General features: G+C 40.4%; 1 protein-coding gene across 3 annotated transcripts in view; it reads right to left on the reverse strand.

Annotated features, from left to right (window-relative positions):
* Positions 1-6,714: 6,714 nt before the first annotated feature.
* The window catches only part of LOC107712599 (AT-rich interactive domain-containing protein 1A-like), a 73,695-nt gene continuing 59,478 nt past the window's right edge, over positions 6,715-20,931 (reverse strand). For 2 of the 3 annotated variants that reach the window (XM_016517917.1, XM_016517915.1), the window contains 9 exons: positions 19,623-19,827; positions 12,759-12,891; positions 12,493-12,665; positions 11,977-12,118; positions 11,247-11,351; positions 11,030-11,126; positions 10,103-10,937; positions 9,882-10,012; positions 6,715-9,600 (listed from right to left, as the gene is read on the reverse strand). In XM_016517917.1, the coding sequence (XP_016373403.1) occupies positions 7,693-9,600; positions 9,882-10,012; positions 10,103-10,937; positions 11,030-11,126; positions 11,247-11,351; positions 11,977-12,118; positions 12,493-12,665; positions 12,759-12,891; positions 19,623-19,827 (3,729 nt within the window). In that variant the 3' untranslated portion in view covers positions 6,715-7,692. The remainder of the gene's footprint in view (positions 9,601-9,881; positions 10,013-10,102; positions 10,938-11,029; positions 11,127-11,246; positions 11,352-11,976; positions 12,119-12,492; positions 12,666-12,758; positions 12,892-19,622; positions 19,828-20,931) is intronic. The other variant, XM_016517916.1, reaches the window with a different exon arrangement.

The raw sequence follows: 20,931 nt of genomic DNA on the forward strand, positions 1-20,931 counted from the left end.
TCTGTCTGTCTATCATCTATCTATCTATGTATCTCTGTATCTGTCTATCTATCTATCTATATATATATCGTCTGTCTGTCTATCTATCTATCTATGTATCTGTCTGTCTATCTATCTATCTATATATCGTCTGTCTATCTGTCTATCTATCTATCTATGTATCTGTCTATCTATCTATCTATCTATCTGTCTGTCTGTCTGTCTATCTTATCGTCTGTGTCTATCTATCTATCTATCTGTCTGTCTGTCTATCTATCGATATATCGTCATTCTATCTGTCTGTCTGTCTATCTATCTATCATCTGTCTGTCTTTTTATCTATCTATATATCGTCTGTCTGTCTGTCTATCTATCTATTATCTGTCTATCTATCTATCTATCTATCATCTGTCTGTCTGTCTGTCTATCTATCGTCTGTCTGTCTTTCTATCTATATAGCTATCTATCTATATATCGTCTGTCTATCTATCGTCTGTCTTTCCATCTATCTGTCCATCTATCTATCTATATATGTCTGTCTGTCTATCGTCTATCTATCTATATATCGTCTGTCTGTCTATCTATCTATCTATCTATATCTATATATCGTCTGTCTGTCTGTCTATCTATCTATATATTGTCTGTCTATCTATCTATCTGTCTATGTCTGTCTGTCTGTCTTTCTATCTATTTGTCTATCTGTCTTTCTATCTATTATCTGACTATCGTCTATCTATCTATATATCGTCTGTCTATCTATCTATATATTGTCTATCTATCTATCTATCTATCTGTCTGTCTGTCTATGTATCTGTCTTTCTATCTATATATCGTCTATCTATCTATCTATATATCGTCTATCTATCTATCTGTCTGTCTGTCTGTCTGTCTGTCTGTCTGTCTATCTATCTGTCTGTCTGTCTATCTATCATCTGACTATCTATCTATCGTCTGTCTGTCTGTCTTTCTATCCATTTGTCTATCTATCTATCATCTGTCTGTCTCTGTCTATCGTCTGTCTGTCTTTCTATTTGTCTATCTGTCTTTCTATCTATCTATCTGTCGGTCTGTCTATCTATCTACCATCTGACTATCTATCCATCTATCGTCTGTCTGTCTTTCTATCTATCTATCTATTGTCTGTCTGTCTGTCTGTCTTTCTATTTGTCTATCTGTTTTTCTATCTATACATCGTCTGTCTATCTATCTGTCTATCTATCTATCTGTCTGTCTATCTGTCTTTCTATCTATCTATCTGTCTGTCTGTCTATCTATATATCGTATGTCTGTCTGTCTGTCTATCTATGGTCCGTCTATCTATCTATCTATCTATTGTCTGTCTGTCTGTCTGTCTGTCTGTCTGTCTATCTATCCGTCTGTCTGTCTGTCTGTGGACTTGTTTAGTGTTAAACATCTTGTATGATTAGTTAGTTCATTTTTATGTTTTTTTCTTTATTCTTTTCAGCTTTTCCTTTTCGCAACACTAAGAATTGCAGCAGCAGTACAACGATAATTGTTGAAATGTCTCTGAATCACTTTTAATCCATCACTGTAACCCTTTAGAGAAAAGGATATTATCATAGTTGCAGTAAACCACTTCTATTTTAAGTAAATACTATTCTTTTAAAAATTTTATTCATCTTGAAAAAGATTTCACACTGATATAATAATCAGAAATGTTTCTTGAGCAGCAAATCAGCATATTAGAATGATTTTTGAAGGATCGTGTGACACTGAAGACTGGAGTCATGATGCTGAAAATTCAACTTTGATCACAGCAATAAATTACATTTTAAAAATATATTCACATGGAAAACAGTTGTTTTAAATTCTAATAATATTTCAAAATTTTACTGTTTTTATTTGTTTTAAGAAATGCAGCCGATATATTCACATGGAAAACAGTTGTTTTAAATTCTAATAATGTTTCAAAATTTTACTGTTTTTATTTGTTTTAAGAAATGCAGCCGAGCATTAACAGGCATAACATTAAAATCTTCCCGACCCCAAAGTGTAAAATTAATTTAAAGTTTTTTTGTTTTGTTTTTTGACATTTTCAGTTTTACATTTTTGTACATGTATATATATTTCAAAATTGTTGTACTGTTGCTAAACTTTTAAACCAAATCAAATCATGTCAATAAAGGTTTTCATTCTGACAACATGCCCCACTTTAGGGTCAGTGTGTTGAGTGAGAATAGCTGTTTTGTAGTCAAGACATAAAAATAAATAAACTCAGTCTAACCAAAGAAACATTCACTTACACACACACACACACACACACACAGAGTAGTGTGTACTGTGACATCTAGCCCCATTCTCACATCATTTGTGTTTGATGTACACCTGTGTGCATCCAGTTGCGCCGGAAACGGCTTGAAAGTACTCTAGTTGAATCAATCAATATATTCTAACGGTAAAATTAATACATTCTGATGCAGCTTGAATTTAGCGGAGTATAAATGTCTTTGTGATCCCATTCATACAGTTCACATAATAGTGTTCATACTCAAACATCCCTATTTGATGTATTTATATTTCAAAACCATTATTTCAATGCAACATAACTTAGTGCACTAATAATACATTATTAATATAATAAAAATATCAATATTATTAGGAAAAAAACTAATTTTAGTAAAAGACAGCTGTGTTGAGTTATTCTGTTCATTCTGCTGGAAGTGTTTTGCATCCTGTTGCATTTCTGAAAAACAGAGTCTGAATGTTCAGTGTGTTCAGGAAATGCATTTTAAAGCATGTCATGAAGATCAATAAGCCGAACTGAAACAACAGAACATTTCCCAGGTTAAAATGATAAACTATAATTAGATTAGTTCAAAAGAAAAACACATACTGAATGTTTGTAACTTTACAGCCTTTGCACAGAGAATAAAATGAAGAACCAAAATAAGAATCAGAAGGAAGATATAAAGAAGAATATGATTTTTAAAAAATATATATGAAGATAACAAATAAGAACAATAAAGAAATCAATATTTCAATGTGTTTAAACATTAAACACTGAAATTATAATCAAATCAAATATTAAGTCCAAGTGCTATTTGTATTCAACATATCCCTGTTGAAAAAAACAGCATATGCTGGTTAGGTATGTTTTGACGCTGGGATGCTGGTCCTTTGCTGGTTTAAGATGGTCCTTTGCTGGTTTATGCTGGTCCTTTGCTGGTTTAAACTGGTCCTTTGCTGGTTTAAAATGGTCCTTTGCTGGTTTATGCTGGTTTATGCTGGTCCTTTGCTGGTTTAAGCTGGTCCTTTGCTGGTTTATGCTGGTCCTTTGCTGGTTTATGCTGTTCCTTTGCTGGTTTATGCTGGTCCTTTGCTGGTTTATGCTGGTTTAAACTGGTCCTTTTGCTGGTTTATGCTGGTCCTTTGTTGGTTTAAGCTGGTCCTTTGCTGGTTAAACCAGCAAAGGACCAGCTTAAACCAGCAAAGGACCAGTTTAAACCAGCAAAGGACCAGCATAAACCAGCAAAGGACCAGCATAAACCAGCAAAGGACCAGCATAAACCAGCAAAGGACCAGCATAAACCAGCAAAGGACCAGCATAAACCAGCAAATGACCAGCATAAACCAGCAAAGGACCAGCTTAAACCAGCATATGCTGGTTTTTTCAACAGGGATGTGTGAGCAACATAAATGAGAAGATGTGCAACACACACGTTGGACTGAGCGAAATTGTATTATTCTTCCTCTAGATGGATGGGTCAGAAAATTACTAGTCCTCCATTCAAAAACCTCCGAACATTTGTGTCACACAGGCATTCATATAAATGCCAAGGATTTATACCTGACATGCAAAATTCTACCCTGACTGAAATGTCTACCAAAAAAATCTTATGTAGTAATTACAACGACTGCGATCAGTCCACATTGACAAGCGCTGAGAAAAGTACCAGCTACCACGTGACAGCAGCGGTTTCAAGCAGAGCTCAGTAACACATTTGTTAATAAATAGAACCATTACTAGACCCATTCTACTTTCGAGAGAACATTCACTGCACTCATTCCTGTCCGGTTTATTAATCATGTCTATGTATTGGATAAAACAATCAGGCACTTACATTTATTCCTTGTAAGTGCTGTTATCTGCGCATAACCGCTAGATGGAGCTGTGGGATTAAACATTGTAGTATAAACTCAGCCTGCTTCCGTTATTAAAACGGTTTGCGCTGATATAACGACATTAGTGCAGCCACGTGTCTGCGTGCTCATTATGATTCAAAAGCGTATAACATGCAAGCATGATGTATAAAATATTACTACCCCTTAAACGAATGAACAATCAGTGAGAATTTAGAATATGCTTATACCACAATCTTGTATGTGAAATGCATTGGAAGGGATCAATCTATAACAATGCATTGCTATCTAAGCACTCATCATGGATAACTAGGTTTGCAGTATGAAACATTTACACTGTGAACAGGAAGCAGTTTTTCTGTATGCATGGCATGTGCTGCTAATCCCGCAATGCAATGCGCTCGCCTTGACCTTTACTTTCCCGCCTAACGAAGGAAGCGTAAGTAATTACAGCTGCGATTTTACCATCTCTTTGAGCCTACAGTGTCCTATATTTGTGGAGTGTGCAATTATTCCATTTCAGGCAGCCTAGGTGTTTCTCTTTGGGTTGGACACCATTAATCCTGAGAAGAACAAACTTGCGACTCGTAATTTGCAGTTCATGCAATTTTCCATACTGCAGCAGAGAAACAAATGCCTGTAGAGTCCTCCAGTCTAGTCTAGCCCTATCAGTTGTGCAATTGTGGATAATACCGATTACTACAGAAATGAACTCATTTTTGCAGGTTACAGTGATGTAGTGACAATGCAAGCAAACGGGACATGCGCTGAAAATTTACCAAAAGAAACGTGAGACTCGAGTTTGTATTGAAGCACTTACCTGAGTTTTGAAAACTTTTTTTGGTTGTGCAAATCACTTCTGTGGTGATATTACAGTTCTAGAATAGATGAACGAACACTAGTTGCGTCACCAATGTAATGCATAAGGATTTGGTCCTGTTAGGAATCTTGGGTGCTTTCACACCTGTAGACACTGCAAAGTTTCTAAACGGACCAAAATTGTTAATACAAGTCACGTGCGAGTAAACAAATGAACTCATTTTTGCAGGTTACAGTGATGTAGTGACAATGCAAGCAAACGGGACATGCACTGAAAATTTACCAAAAGAAACGTGAGACTCGAGTTTGTATTGAAGCACTTACCTGAGTTTTGAAAACTTTTTTGGTTGTGCAAATCACTTCTGTGGTGATATTACAGTTCTAGAATAGATGAACGAACACTAGTTGCGTCACCAATGTAATGCATAAGGATTTGGTCCTGTTAGGAATCTTGGGTGCTTTCACACCTGTAGACACTGCAAAGTTTCTAAACGGACCAAAATTGTTAATTCAAGTCACGTGCGAGTAAACTTTCCTCTCATTGGTCAAAGTTCCACGGTTTATTTTCCGGAATTCTGCTCATAGCTGTCATCCGTCAGGATGGAACTACAACAGCTTCGAGGGCTTATTGTTGGGTTTTTTGTAGCTGTCGTTATATTAATTTATCATTTTGAGCAGGAGTCCAGGATTCGTCAGGGAAACATTGTTAAAATGCACCTACTACGAAGAGCAATAAGACGGAATTATAAAATGAAAAGGCGCGCTTTGATTTTGAACGGCAAAGACGTGCTCACCCACAGACATCGTCTACTGCTTTTCACGGAACTAATTACCCATCATACATTGTGATATAGCCTGGTCCGTTGAATCGGATTGCTTTCTCACTACAACCGAACCGCTCCAGAGTTCATTTTCAATCGAGCCGAGACCAGCTCGTTCAGGCGATCTCGGACCGATTGATTTGGCGCGGATTCGAGCGTGATTGCCGTGTTCACATATGCCCAAACGAACCGAGCTAAGGGGGGAAACGCGCCAGGTTCCGAAACAACGAGCCAGGTGTGAAAGCACCCTTAATGCATATTCAAATTTGGATCATAACGTTAAGAATTATTGGACAGCAACTATGCACAAATGGTTTTTGACAGATTGCATCACAATAACTGAACATGTATTACATTGAAGTCTTGTGGCTATACTTGCAAATCAGTGGCATTTGAACATTTAACATTTTACTTCCATTATAAGTGCTTTACTACTACCTTTTTTTAAAGAGAGATTCATCAAAATGTTTTCTATGGTAATTAGCAATGCAACAAATGCAATCTGTAGAGCTTGACGTGTATTAAATTCATGGACCTCCAACTACATGATTATAAAAGTCGTTATAAATGAATCAATCACAAGCGTTTTACCAAGATTTAATGTACATTTATTCTTAACACGTGGAACATATAGTATAAAGATTTCATACGGAATAAATGATATTCATTAAGCCAAAAAAGGGGAAAAAAGGAATTTACAACAAGTTTTTAGCTACATCATCTGAAATACAAATATGAATCCATAGCACTGGAATCGACTAAGGAAACCGCTGGGAAAGAGGGGAAACCAAACTCGTTTACTGTATCTGTTCCGGTGAATGATGATGAAATCGTTTGGAGTAATGGACTTGTCTGGTTTGATATATGCCTCTACAGCTTTAACGAAAGGAACTGAAATGTTATGTGCATGGGATCGTAAGGGCAGAAGATTGCATCCCTACATCCAGAGATGTAAGGAGAGGAAGGTGGTAAATAAACACATGGCAATGCGCAATGAGAGATCTGTAGAGTGAAACCTTTAATTCGTCAAAGATTAAAAACGGTGAAGAGCGCCATAAGATGAGAGAGAGAGAAAAAGAGCAAAGTGTAATTTACAACATCATTATATACACTGCAGCCTGGACTGCATCTAGAGCTCAAGACCAGTCCTAAGAGGTGATTTCTTGAAGGGTCAAGTCATACAATCGAGGGACAAAGAAGAGGTCGGGGTGTTGTAGGTTCACGTTACTTTGGGGGGAAAGCCATTTTTTCCTCTCTCAACATGAACTAAAATCATCATTTTTAAAAACTACAGTTTTTTCGCTGCCAAGCCAGCATTATCTCAGTGTGAAACAGTATTGTTACAGTATGTTTACAGTTTAAAGGTGTACAGTACAGAAAAAAGTCCTACAATCTACTGCACAGGCCTCCCATTTACATGTCTGTTCACAGCCAACGACCTGGTTCCTTTAGGGCTAAGTATATATATAATCCAAGTTACAGCAATTTATACCACACACCAGAGTTGAGAGTCCATTTAGCCTCCAAGAACCAGATAATGGTCGTCTCCGTGCCCATCCTCACCCAGAAGGTGAACACGGGCACGGTTTTTCCCCAAACTCACTGTAAACGTGACAGCAACTTTGGTTACAGTTTTGTTTTTGTTTTTTTGTCTTTTTGTCATTATTTTTCCTTACAAAAAAAGTCCAAAGGGCAGCACACTCTTGCAGGCGAGGATCTCGATCGGCACATCCGTGTTAGTTTAATTCTTATCCATACGTGTTAAATCCGTCGCGACTTATATCCGTCCTTGAGAGCGAAGCAAGGGTAGACAAGGACAAACAGTGGAATCTGAGGTGATTTTGCATAAATAAAAAAAAATGAACATACAGTCAGTCAGTTTCACTGTTAAATTTTCTCCACTCGCGCAGACACACACACACACACATTAAAAAAAACGAGTGGGGGAAAAACATGATCACCCCCACGGCTGTCATGACTGGCCAATCAGAAAAAGTACGTCACAGATTACATGGGACACCAAAGAGTTCATGAGCGGGGACACCGATATGTCCAGTAGCCGTGACTCATACAGCCTGAACTCCGAGTGGTTCTCTTCCACTTTGGCAAGAGCGTGCAGGGCACGTGCCGCCCGCCGCATCATGTCCACACTAGTGGGCTCGAAGTGCGGACCCTGTAAGTGCATCAACGAGCCCTGACTCTGTTGGAACTGGGTGGCTGCAAGACTGTCCTCCAAGAAGCCAAGAAGGTTTCCAACACTGCCTTTCTGCACAGCGATAGCCCGGGCCGCGACGCTGTCGCCTTGCGCCAGGTTCGCTAGCAGCACCACCGCCATCTCCCGGCAGACGGGCACTTTGCGGTCGCCGACCATGCGCACGAGGAAGCCGTAGAGCTTCTCAAGGCGGCTGAAAGGCGGCGTAGCCAGAATGAGGTCAACATTGTTATCCTGGATGCTAAGCTTGCTGAGGGTTTCCAGGACAAGTCTCTGGGGAGACAGTGTCCCGTTGAGCCCCAACGTGGGGAAAGGGTCGACGGCTTCCGCCGAAGGGCACACGGCCCAGTGGAGCAGGCCATCCAGCAGCGGCAGGCAAATACTTTCAGGGTAGATGGACAGGTCCAGCTGGCCTGAGATGTTCGCTAACGTGACCAAGCAGTTTTCCCGCAGAACCTCGAGACAGTCCCACCACCACTCGTCTCGCTCGCAGCTGACCCCTTCGTCTTCCTCTTCCTCTTTCTCATAGGTAACCGGGGCCTGCTTGCGTTCAGGATGCCAGTGGTGCAACAGCACCAGCCGGCCAAGTAACAGCAAAAGTCCTGGATGCTTCGACATCTCCAGATCATTGCCAGGAATGAAGGAAAGGCTGCGAATGATGTTGGAAATGCAGATGCAGCGGCGAGCGAGAGAGTCCTGCCAATTCGAGAACATGCAGAGCGGGGTCTCATCTTTGCTGTGCGGCTCGTCCTCTAAGATCTTGATATTACGACTCCGTTGCGCAAGGTCAATGCCAAAGAGAAACGTATTATTCTCCTTGTCGCCATCTTGGTTGCCTCGGACCGCTTCCTCCGTCACAGAGCCTTGCCGAGCCAAGAGTACGTCATCGATGGTGGCCGTTATACTCATCGACGTGCTTGCTGTTGTAGTGCTTTTACCTTCGGACGATGGTTGGTCTGGGGATGGCTGAGGTTGTACTTGCTGATGCTCTTCGTTTGTCTGAGGCTTCTCAGCATCCTCTGTAACGGTCTCCACTACTTGAGACACCTTCTTGCATGGCTCGACATTCACTGGCACCCGTTTCCGATGTTTCAAGAGCTCCATCCTGCTCTCAAAATGGGTTTGTATGTGCTCTGTGGTGTCGCCACCACCTACACTCCAATGGATAAGACCGCTATCAAAGGCTTGTCGCCGACCCAATTTACTAGTGCGCCCAATCACAAACGGGTCTTTTTTCCTCAATATCTTGATGGGAAGCTTGTCAAATTTACTAGCCTGCTTTGGCTTCTCCTGGGAGGCACTGGTGTCCTGCAATGGGGTGGATGATCGGAAATGATCTTTGCAAGAATTATCCTCGCCTTCCCTCTCTTCTACATCATTCTTGTCACTGGATTTTTGGACCTGCGTAGACTCCTCTTTCTCTTGCTTGACCTGGACCTGTGACGTCTGCACAGTGTTGCTCTCTATATCTTCATCGTAATCCTCATCCTCCTCTTCCATCTGCTCTGCCTCTGGCCCTTCCTCATCAGACATCTCGGGGTCAATGGCATCTGGGTCAATTAGTGTACGCTGCCCAGGGTCGCCAACCTCATACTCTTTCAAGATGCCAAAGATCTCAATGAGGCACCTTCGGAAATACTCAACAATGAGCTCAAGGAAGCCAGGAAGCTGTAATTGGAAGATAAAGATAAATTAGTCACACTAGTTGACCAACCTGACCCATCCCTTGTCATACGGTCTATACCAGCGGTCACCAGACTCGGTCCTGGAGGGCCGTTGTCCTGCAGAGTTTAGCTAATTAAACACACTTGAAGCAGCTAATCAAGGTCTCACTAGGTATACTTGAAACTTTCAGGCATGTGTGTTGAAGCAAGTTGGAGCTCAACTCTGCAGGACACCGGCCCTCCAGGACCAAGTTTGGTGACGCCTGGTCTATACAAACTACTCACCAGGTTCAGATTAAAGTTAGAAATGCTGTTGTCATCATACAAAAGAATATTAATGGTATCCAAAGCCCAAGTGCTCTCGGCTAACAAGCCTGATTTGAGGGACATCATGACTCGCCAGGCCTCTGGTGTTCCTGAAACCGAACAAAACCTATTTTTAGACCACTCCAAAAAAATGGATCGGGACACAAGTACTCATGGGAACAACGCAATGAGCCTCTTACCAATATCCTTCATGGTAAGCCGACGACGCGGTTTCAGAATGGGCTGCGTGGCCTCTGTTGAACCTGGTGGGAATGCCACATCTCTCCGAATCAGAGGGGGCTGCACTGGCGGCTGGGCAATGTGTGATGCAGGAACTGGAGGTCCAGCCTTCTGGATTTTCATCCCTGTGTGCATGTATGGAGACTTACTGGGTGAGGTCCTGTTCTCCATCGGTCTTGGCATGGGTGCAGGGCTGGACACTTGTGGAATGTGGTTCTGGGAGGATTGATAGTTGGACTGAAGAGGTCTGGCCATCGGTGGCCCAGAGGCTCCAGGTCCGTACGGGGGCTGCCGCTGGTTAACATGGCCAGCCCAAGGTCCCTCGTGGTTCATGCGCTGATCTGAAGGCATCATGTCTTCAGAACGATTCATGCCATGGTAGCCTTGACTTTGGGATGGAACACCAGGGGGCCCCTGGCGATTGTGATAGTTTGGGTAGTTCATCTCATTACGCCCAGGCCACATGGGACCTTGGGGTCCATCGGGGCCTGAAGGCATGGAGCCACTCATGGAGCTACCCATCATCTGTGGTGGCATGGAGGGCTGGGAGTTCGGACCACCCGCGTTAGGTCCTCGATCTCTCCCAAAACCGAAAGGAAACTGGCTCTGTGGGCCCGGTGGGCGTCTGTCGGAGCCTGGATAGGCGTTATACTGGTTATACATATCAGGTTGGGACTGAGGTCCACCTGGGGCCTGGGGTCCCTGCTGCTGACCACTGAAAGGGTACATGTCCCCTTCATGACGCTTTGCAGGAGGGCCATAAACACCATCAACTGGTCTCTTCTGTGTGTAATTCTGTATTTGAGAAATATATATTTTTTTAGATTTTAGGCAATGTCACACCTAATAACAATATTATAATTTTAAAAAGATTGTATTTCACTGACCGGTTGCTGTTGTGGGTACACTCCTGACTGTTGGTTTGGGTATGGTCCACTAGGGGAAGCACCTTGGCCAGGGTATTGATTACTGTAAGAATCAAGCCTGCAAACCAAAACATACATGTAGTTTCAGAAAGGCTCAAAAAGCATGGATGCTCAAAAGCAATAGCAAAAAAAAAAAAAAGAAAGAAATGAGCAAAGAAAAAATTTATTAAATGCTAACCTCTGTTGCTGTGGGGGCTGGTTGGGTGAGTACATCCCTGCATCTGAAGGCATCATGTTAGGCTGTGGACCCATACTGCCATCTGGGCCCATATTTGAATCTGGTCTGTGAGGAAATAAAGAAACAGCATTTGAGAAACGGCAACTGAAGACACTACTCCTTGGTTGGGTTGTGTGTTGAAATGTGAAAAACCATTGCAAAGCTACTATAACGTGCAATATTAACACAATCTGATTTCTGTATTAATGGATTGCTATAATAAACTCACTGGCTACACTAGGGCTGCACGATTAAGCTAATGTGATTGTCATGCATATCCTGTCAGTGAACTACGGCTCTCTGTAGTAAATGCTGCTGCAACTGCTCCATCTGAAAGCATGTGAAAATACCACATTTAATAACATGTTTTTACTCCAAACTCACTTCATAACGTCAGTCGAGTGTTTGAAATAAATCCTTCTGTGAGATGATGTGGCTTCTTACACAGAATAAGGTATAGGCATTTCCTGGGTTTCTTCTGCGGGGCGTATTTGGAGTTTTAGCGCGAGAGCGCCCTCTGGCCTTCGGATGGAGATTTACTTCTGATCACAGAACCGTGCTTCACTGAAAGATACGCATTACAATCGCAGCTTCTGCCTAAACGCGATTTATCGCCTTTGCGATTTAATTTCGATTAATTGTGCAGCCCTAGGCTACACTTGATGCAAATACTTGGAATAAATGCACTCACCTTCTCTCATATCCTGGACCATATGGGTACTGTTGTCTTTGACCCATCGGCATATTTCCCATAGGTCCTGGGGGGCCTCGGTTATATTGTTCAGCTATGCCACTGTTTGGGCCTTGACCTGGGCTCATGAACTGCTCACCTGCTGAAAATGTAAGCAGAGAGTCAAACTGAGTGTCCTCTTTTGTATACTAAAATATAACATACAACCTATGATTTTTATGAGTTAATTACCACATGCCAAATCATTAAAAAGCACAATCTACACTTACAAGTATAACTAGTAAATGTCTGTTTAAAATAATGTTTCTTGTAGCAAATCAGTCACTGGGATAAGAATCATGGGTTGTACAAATGCTTATAAGAGCTTACAATTTGTAAGTTCAAAATGTTCATGTAGCAAAGTATATACAATCTCAGCAGTAATGGAGTTGGCTCAATATTATAGTAGCACTACTAGATAAATTCATAAGAGGCATCCTTAAAATTCCACTGTAAGGATATGACCAGAACAGTCACCTTTTCTCATACCACCGAACGGGTCCTTACTGGGCTCGTAAGGGCCCATGCGGCCCATCATGTCTGGTCCACCCATACCAGGCTGATAACCTGAATTGGGGGTCACAGAGTTTCGTCTGGAAAAAGCTGGATCCCCACCGTCAGCAAACGGGTCCTGCAAATTCACACTGCTCCTGTGTGAGACAGATAATTTCAGATATACTCTGGCCCTTGAAAGTCATTCTGAATGTCCTGTCCCAAAACTGAGAGACAGCATTGAGATGTACCTAGCACCAGGCATGGGCGGCATCTGACTGTGCGGTGTTGAGGCAGGTGTAGGGGGCTTCAGGTCTCCACCTTCGGCCATAGAACTGCTGGTCGACTGAGGCGTCTGAGGACCCTGTAACGATCCGGATCCAGCTGGGAGAAAAAAAAAAAGATCGGATCTGTCAGTCAGCAAATCCTAAAGGAGGTTTAGTCGACGTCATATTGTGTGTAGTAAACACTGAGCTTTAATAAGAACCATAAACCAGAAAACCAAAATTGCCGTCTACATGGCTATAATTTAAACATCAAATACATTTCCGACTGCCTGCGATTGTCGCTTTCACAGCACTTTTTACTGTCAGTGTGGACAGACAGCATGCCAACACGCAGCGACACGCTTTCGAGGAAATGCGCTGAGCTCGGCTCATTTGGCAACCTTCCCCTGTCTGAAATCACGCTGCTTTTCATGCCGCTTAATCTCATTTGAGGAATTTCCCCCACCGGTGACACAGGGAGAGGTGCTCTGCCAGCTAAGTGCTCAGAGACTATCATCCTTAGGTTTGAGGCTCCATATCCCAGCATGACAGAGTCTCCATTACTACCACTCAACCAGCAGCTAACAACACACTTACCACGCAGATAAGTGCTTAGTCATGTGTTGAAGAAGAAGAGATGAGGCAATCGGCTTAACTCTGACGTCACGCGTCACCGTGTCTGGGCCCAAACGCTCTGTCAGATGCCAAAAGCAAGGAACACACTTCACTAATATACACTCACGGTTTGCTGTAATACTAACCTTTATCTCCACACTGATATCTCAGAAGGCCAGACAGTGATTCATCTTGTGTGAAAAGTTACAATATTGGATGCCGTGAGCCCAGAGACCAGTGTTGGGGGTAAAGTATTACAAGCAACGTGAGTTGCGTAATCAGATTACTTTTTTTTTTTAAAGTAACTAGTAAAGTAATGCATTACTTTTAAATTTACAAGAAAATATTTGAGTTACATTTTCAAATAAGTGTACTGACTGACAGCTCTCCTGTCCTCATGTTGATAGAAATCGGGAGTAAGTGCAGAGGCGTTGTGTACAAAAACAGATTCAGTATTCCTCAAAATGAATAAAAGCATTAAAATGCACTCAGAATATGGTGCAAACCTGCAATAATTAAATGTGTTAAATAACACGAATATCCTTTATGTATTTAATCCCATTTTATTAACCAATGTGTTTGCTGCTGACCTACTAATAAGCAAAAATGACTTCAGATAAACATAACATTTGAGTTTCATGATTTTTTTTTATTGCTGAAGAGTGTTGAACTTTCTTCTCCTGCATCCTATTCTTTATACAATCCAGAATGGCAGCACAGCTGAAAGGTTGTTTATTTCCTTCAGCCTGAGAGAATTAAAAGGGCTTTGTCATTTGCCAGAAGTAAAACTTTTTTATATTAGAATTAACAAAAGTAACGTAACTCATTACTTTCTATAAAAAAAGTAAGTAACACAATTAGTTACTTTTCTAAAGGAGTAATGCAGTATTGTAATGCATTATTTTTTTAAATTTTTTTTTTTAAGTAATTTCCCCCAACACTGCCGGAGACAGTAGTGCACACCATGAGCTTTTTAAAAGCCTAGCTTTAGTGTTATATAAATAAATAGCGTTCATAAATGGCTGTTCAGTTAAAATGTGCAGTGGCTTGGACCTGGAAACAGTATTCCTTATGACCCGACTGAAAGATGCAGTAAGCGATTTCTGAGGAACACTTGAAAATTTCAATCAACACCCAAACAAACGATTGCGAATACTTGCTAACTGTCGGTTCTGTGCTTGCTGGAAAAAATACAGTAATAACCGTATTATAGGGAAAAACCGAAGTGGATTGGAGCGATCAGGCCGAGCACCACAACACTCTTGTAGCCAATTAGCAATAGGGCCTTTTATCATCCATGATGGGGAGGAGATACATAGAGGGAGCAAGCTGGAGATTTGTAGACTGTAGAAAAAGAGATGGCCTAGGCATTAACAAATAGGAAAATATCTAAGAAATATAACCTAATAAAGAAGAGTTATGATCGGGAACGAGCTAGGACTCGCATTTATATTGGAAAAGCTTTCCAGCGCTGGATATTAGAGAGCTCTGCTCGACATGTAACATTGGCTCTACCATTTCACAGAACCAAGACATGCTGTTGTACATTAGCATTAGATTCATCCATACTTCTGTGAGGCGTCTGAAGGGTGAGCTGTTAGCCAATGTATGCGTTACATAGCATGTTGGTGAATTTGGGGGCAGAGCAATGAAGGCAGGGGTGTGTTTGTTTTAGGTAGGGCTGTGTTTGTTTGGGTGTTTCATAAATCACTAACTGCACCTTTAAGCAAACTGCACAGGGCTCCAGACAAAAAAAAATTAAAAATAGAGTAAAGAGCCATTGGCTCCTAGAAGAAAAAAACGTAGGTGCCAAATTATTTTTTTGGGTGCCACAGAATAAACGTGTTTTATTTATTTTATTATTATAATTATTATTATTTTCTTTATTTACATTTTAACATTTCAATTAGGGATGTTCATTTTAACCGGTTAACCATTAACCAACCGTAAGAATTTTGACCGATTAATACAATCAGTAAAATGGTTTAAAAAGTAATTTAATTATTTTTTTCAGTAATTTATCAAAATATTTAAAAAGGTTTGCTGCATGGTTAAAATACGCTACGCGTATTAAAAAAAAAAAATTATTTCATTCAGAAATAATTGCGAAATGTTTACAAACATTATAACAAACACTGTAAACATAGCTAGGCTATTTTAGTTCCCCTCACTCCACAACAAAGCCTTTCAATTAACAGTATTTAGAAAAGAACAAGAATTAAAAATATAAGAAGTTATAGCAATATAAACGACAAGCCAAAAAGAATTCATTTAGGCTAAAACAAAACTGAAATCAACGTTGGGTCTCTCATTCGACACAAAATCAAATGTTTCCGTATAATGCCAAATTATTATTTATTATGTACAATTCTAATTTAAAATAATCTTGTCGGTTAACAATCGGTTAACGGTTAGGAAAAATAACCGAAATGAACATCCCTAATTTCAATCATACTGTCATGTGTTTATGTCTCATCTTTTCTTGAATTTATCAGCATTTTAATCCATCTTGTAGATGACCTGGGAACTAAGGTTCACTTAAAGTGGGAACTAAATGTCTTTTCCAACTTGAAATATACAGTCACAAAGAATTATTACACAGAATCTGTACCAATATCATGGACCATAAGCATCACTTGGCCACTGAGTGTAGTTTAAGCTCCTCCTCAATGCATCCTATAAGCGTTGTCATATGTCTTTCACACATTCAGTCTGTTTTTCTTCATTAGTAAAATGCAATTTTATTGGAGGAGTTGAATCATGTAGACAACAGGTTAAGTAAAAAATATTAATATGCAATAGCACATAAATATAGCAAAATGCTCTTCTTTATAGTTATTTTTCTAGCTCTACCTTTTGATGTTAATTCATGTTCATTATGTAGTATAGTAGTAAAGAGAAAGATATAATGGGTTCACTTGAACTGAGGCGCTAAAGCGATCGCACCTGCCGCATTAAAGAGCGCCAAAACCGTAGGCCTATTTATTGTTTGAATTTCGTTATGAATTTGGCATAATTTTAAAGCTGACACTTTGTTTATTAAAAAGTAACACAGCTTTTGCGATTACTGGACGGCAAGTGCACTTCAAATAATATGAAGTTCACACATTAACAGAACACAGCATATAGACCAAGATCTTGATAAGAAGAAGCCATATTAGTAATGATTATAAACGAGAATTGTTAATGATATTGCCAATATCCACACAGCTGACAGCTTTACCTGCTGTAGTTTGTTCAAGTTGTGCACGTCTCCGTCATGTCGAGCTCTCTCGCGCTGCACAACTGAGCTGCGTTTATCTGTGTGCGTCAGCGCTGCTGTGCTGCAGAGATGAGGAATGTTTGAAACTTTTTTTCCGCTAAAATTTTGATGCCCATTACATGCACATTTTTAAGTCATAACATGTAAATATATATAGTCGCCAGTGGCACCCAACAGATTAACAGGCCGAAATACTCATAAAATTAACAAGGGAGGCCCCATTTTCCTCATTCCTGATCAAACTATACGGTTACTTCAAGTCCTTGAGTGCTCATGCCCGTCCCTCCAACATGATTACTATAAGGCCACATGCCTCATTTCAGCAGACATGAGGCAACGTGTATTCGTGTAAATGTCAGAGAGCGAAAGGAATGAAGCGGAGAGAGACACACAAATGTGTGTGGATGAACAGCATGTTTGCGCGCCACATGTTGCAGCTCATCTTGCGGCCAGCTAGAGGATGACTCATGCTTCCATTCATTAGCTCGTACACAGACTGGGGTCACCGGCAGGTCAGACATATCCATATCTGGCACTTCACACATGCTCCTTACACACACACACAATACCTCAGCCTCCCTCCTCTGGGCAAGGATATCCCTCTAATGTAGATAAAGAGAGGGGAGGGTGGGAAAGAAAAAAAGATGAGGAAGAAAAACCCAGCTTGAATTTACATACCACCACCACCTTCGTTTTATTTCCCCCCATTCATCTTTTTTTCTGGCTTGGTTCAGCCCTCCAGGGGTTTGCCTCTGAATCCTAAGGCCAGGAAAAAGCCGCCTGCAGCAGGGAAAAAAGCAGTCAGCCTGGGCCTGACTCGGCCCATTTCTCTTGTAGTCTCAGTCGCTCTCTACTGAACTCACTCTCTGGCTCACAGAGTCTTTTACATGGGATGCGTTTCTGGATTGAAAAAAGCTGATCACCTGACCCGGTGCCAAGCAGACATGCTCTGCATCACAGGGGATCGCCTTTAACTCGGCCCATTTCTCTTGTAGTCTCAGTCGCTCTCTACTGAACTCACTCTCTGGCTCACAGAGTCTTTTACATGGGATGCGTTTCTGGATTGAAAAAAGCTGGATGGAGCGAAACAGAACGGAGTGCATAACCCATTGGCCTCCTTAAGCGTTTAACACCCAGGCTTTTTGCCAGTTTCATACAATAGGCCGGACACACTGCCATTGTTGCAGACAGATGCTGTGCTTGCTACAGTAAATACGCTTGGGATGCCTGTCCAGTGCATAGCTACTTCTGATGGATGCATTTAAAAAAAAAAAAAGAAAAAAAGTATTCATGTGCTGCATAACAACAGCCGAGGTATTTTTAACAAGATACACCATCTTAAATAAAAAATAGCATGAGGCACTGGGAACTTCAAGGACGCAACAAAGATGTCTATCAGTCACACGTGCAGAAAGAAGTGTGTACATTTTGATGATATACATCATTCAAGATTATGAAAAATCACCCTTTTCAACCATTTTAAACAACAATTGCTGTTGTAGATTCAAAACAGTGATGCACTTTCACTAAATAAACAAATGGAAGAAGGATATTTAAGCAGTTTTATTTATATGCACCGATACAGATCTTAGAAAAACAAAAAAACGACAAGAAACTAATTTTAAAAAAACTGATGCGCCAAATGTTCAGCAACTAAAATAAATAAAATAAACAAATAAATAAACATCACATTTTAGGTTGAAATAATTTTGGAGGGCTCAAACCACTGACCAAAACTGTGGCATTTAAACAGTGCTTCTTTTTGCATGTCATTGACTATTTAATGTGCACAACGTAGATAAACTATAGCAGGTAAACATGTGAGCTTTGTGGACACACTTTACCATACCCAAAACAGTAAAATAGCATTATGTAAAATTTGTTTGTCTGAAATGAGAAGCGGTTTGTGGACACAGAACTTGACTTTGGTTTAATTTATCATATGAGAACTCGACACCCTGAACAGCACACTGAGAACAAAGTACCCAAATATAACCATCCAAACTTCATCTTTTTAGTTTCAGTGTGTTCAGCTAAATGAAAACTGCCATTTCCGTTTCAGTACTTTTTGGACTTCTGTGAACATTTCTGATTGATCAAGCAAACAAATCAACTTCCTGAACAATCTCACAGAAATGTTTATCTTACAAACTAGTCTTTGTTTCTTTCTGAACTCTGTTAAAACATCAGTCCTAACACACTTATACTCACTAGTGATGATAAACCTAATGGCGAAATAAAAAGTGCATTAAAAATTAAGCTATTAATAATGTTGTGTATATTGGCAGCAAAATTCATTAATATTTCCCAGCTTCACTCTGAACACAAAAGCACAGAAGGGCATAAATAAGCAATGCTATCCCAGCAGAACAGAGTAGTGTGGAAGCTAGCAGTACTGTAAATCACTATAAACGACACGAGGAATGAACGTCAAACATTACCAGCTGTACTAAACCACATCAAAGCAAAACTCCATTAAAACAAGACATGCACACTATAAAGATTCACATTTACAATCACATTAATCTAGCTGTAATAGGTGCGTTATCGGAGCAATGGGAAGGGGTTTATATCAAAGCAGTTAACGTCTTTCAAGGCTGATTATGTCAGTTTCCTGGACATCATGAACACATTGTTACCTGCATTTGGGAAACTGACTCAGAATAATACCGCATTAACCTTTCCTTCAAATTCATCGCAACTTGCTTCAATTCTGCATAACACGCCAATCGCACATCAGAATAAGAAATGCTGAAAGAAAGCACCAAATCTCAAGACTAGTCGGAACATATTTGATGTTTCATACACATTTCTGTGAAGATGGATTGTGGACAAATACGAACGCAAAATGGCAGAGCTGCCAAGTGCAATAAAGATTGAAGCACTAACACTGAAAAGAGGCCTTTCTGCATCAAACCTGGCAAGGACATAAGGTTGGACTTGTTCCATATAAAAGAGTTGTCTGCACTGACCTGGTGAAGGAGGCTGGACCTTGGCCTGGTTCTTTTTAGGGTCATTGTTCAAGATTTCGGGCGGCGGGTCTTCCCCTCGCTCGATCTTGCACTCGAAGGCGTACAGACACTGGATGTACTGTTTCTTCAGAGAGCTGGCAGCACTACTGGATGTGCCCACATTCAGGTTAGTGGCCATTTCCCTCCACTTCTTATTCTTGTTCACCTGATAACGGCAGACAGACAGAATTAATGACTGAGTGGATTCAAACCCAGCACACACTGTACAAATCCAGCTAAAGCTAGAATAGTTTGACTTCGGCCTGGCCGATAAAACGGTATCGATATTTGTCGACGGTACACCTTCTTCGATATCGATAGAAAAAATGTTTGATATAGTGCACGATATAGGCACGTGCTATGAGTGACGCAGACAGTACACACAAACACGAACACATGCTGAAATGAGTGCTGTGCCTGCCTGTGATGAGGAGATTGTGAATAAAGAATGAATATTAGTCGAGTTTAAAATAAACATTTGCATTTGAATGTTAGGTGTACGTCAGGGAGCGTCATCAGTGGCGCGCGAGATGCGGAGATAATGTTGTAACTGACGTTGTTGCATTTTAATATTTTGTTAGTCTAACCCACAAGACGCGCAGTTGGTGCATTATGCATTCAAAATATTAAGAGAAATATATTAAAATCAACAACAATTTTACTGCAATTTATTAAAAGTTTAACAAAAATTGCATTTTTAGGGCCCTATGAAATACGTTTTTTTTTTTTTTTTCTGGTATTCAAATGAAGCCATAGAACATTCATTAAATTTTTCTCGAAATGCAATGAAAATGAAACCCTTTCAATTTTTTTAGCAAACAAAGTGCTTCATAACAGGTGTACTGTTCAAATTAAAACATGGAAAAATTGTGTGATTATTCCTTAAAAATAAAGTTTTAATAATAATTTTATTATTAGTAGTATTACAGTAAGATGTACATCCTACTGTACGAAAGTAATATATTTCTGTCACAATTTCTTCAAATTGAACCGGTCTTTTATTTTGGCCGGTTGCAGTAAAGAGTTTTGTTTGTGTGCGTACATATGACGACAGTTTTTTCTAAAAAGAAATGGCCAAATGATTATAAAGTGACTCTCAGAGTAGCTCTGGAGAAGATGTGCACGCACTTATTGAGTGAGACGGCAGATGCTAAAAACACAGCGAGCGTCACGCACACTTCAGTATATATAGTAAACGAAACCGCGTGTCTGCACCATTCATTCACACAGATATGAAGAACATGCAGGATTCATATTTGAACGGTCTTTT

Source organism: Sinocyclocheilus rhinocerous, unplaced genomic scaffold, assembly GCF_001515625.1.
Source record: "Sinocyclocheilus rhinocerous isolate Xijiao unplaced genomic scaffold, SAMN03320098_v1.1 scaffold628, whole genome shotgun sequence".
NCBI classification, from domain to species: Eukaryota; Metazoa; Chordata; class Actinopteri; order Cypriniformes; family Cyprinidae; genus Sinocyclocheilus; species Sinocyclocheilus rhinocerous.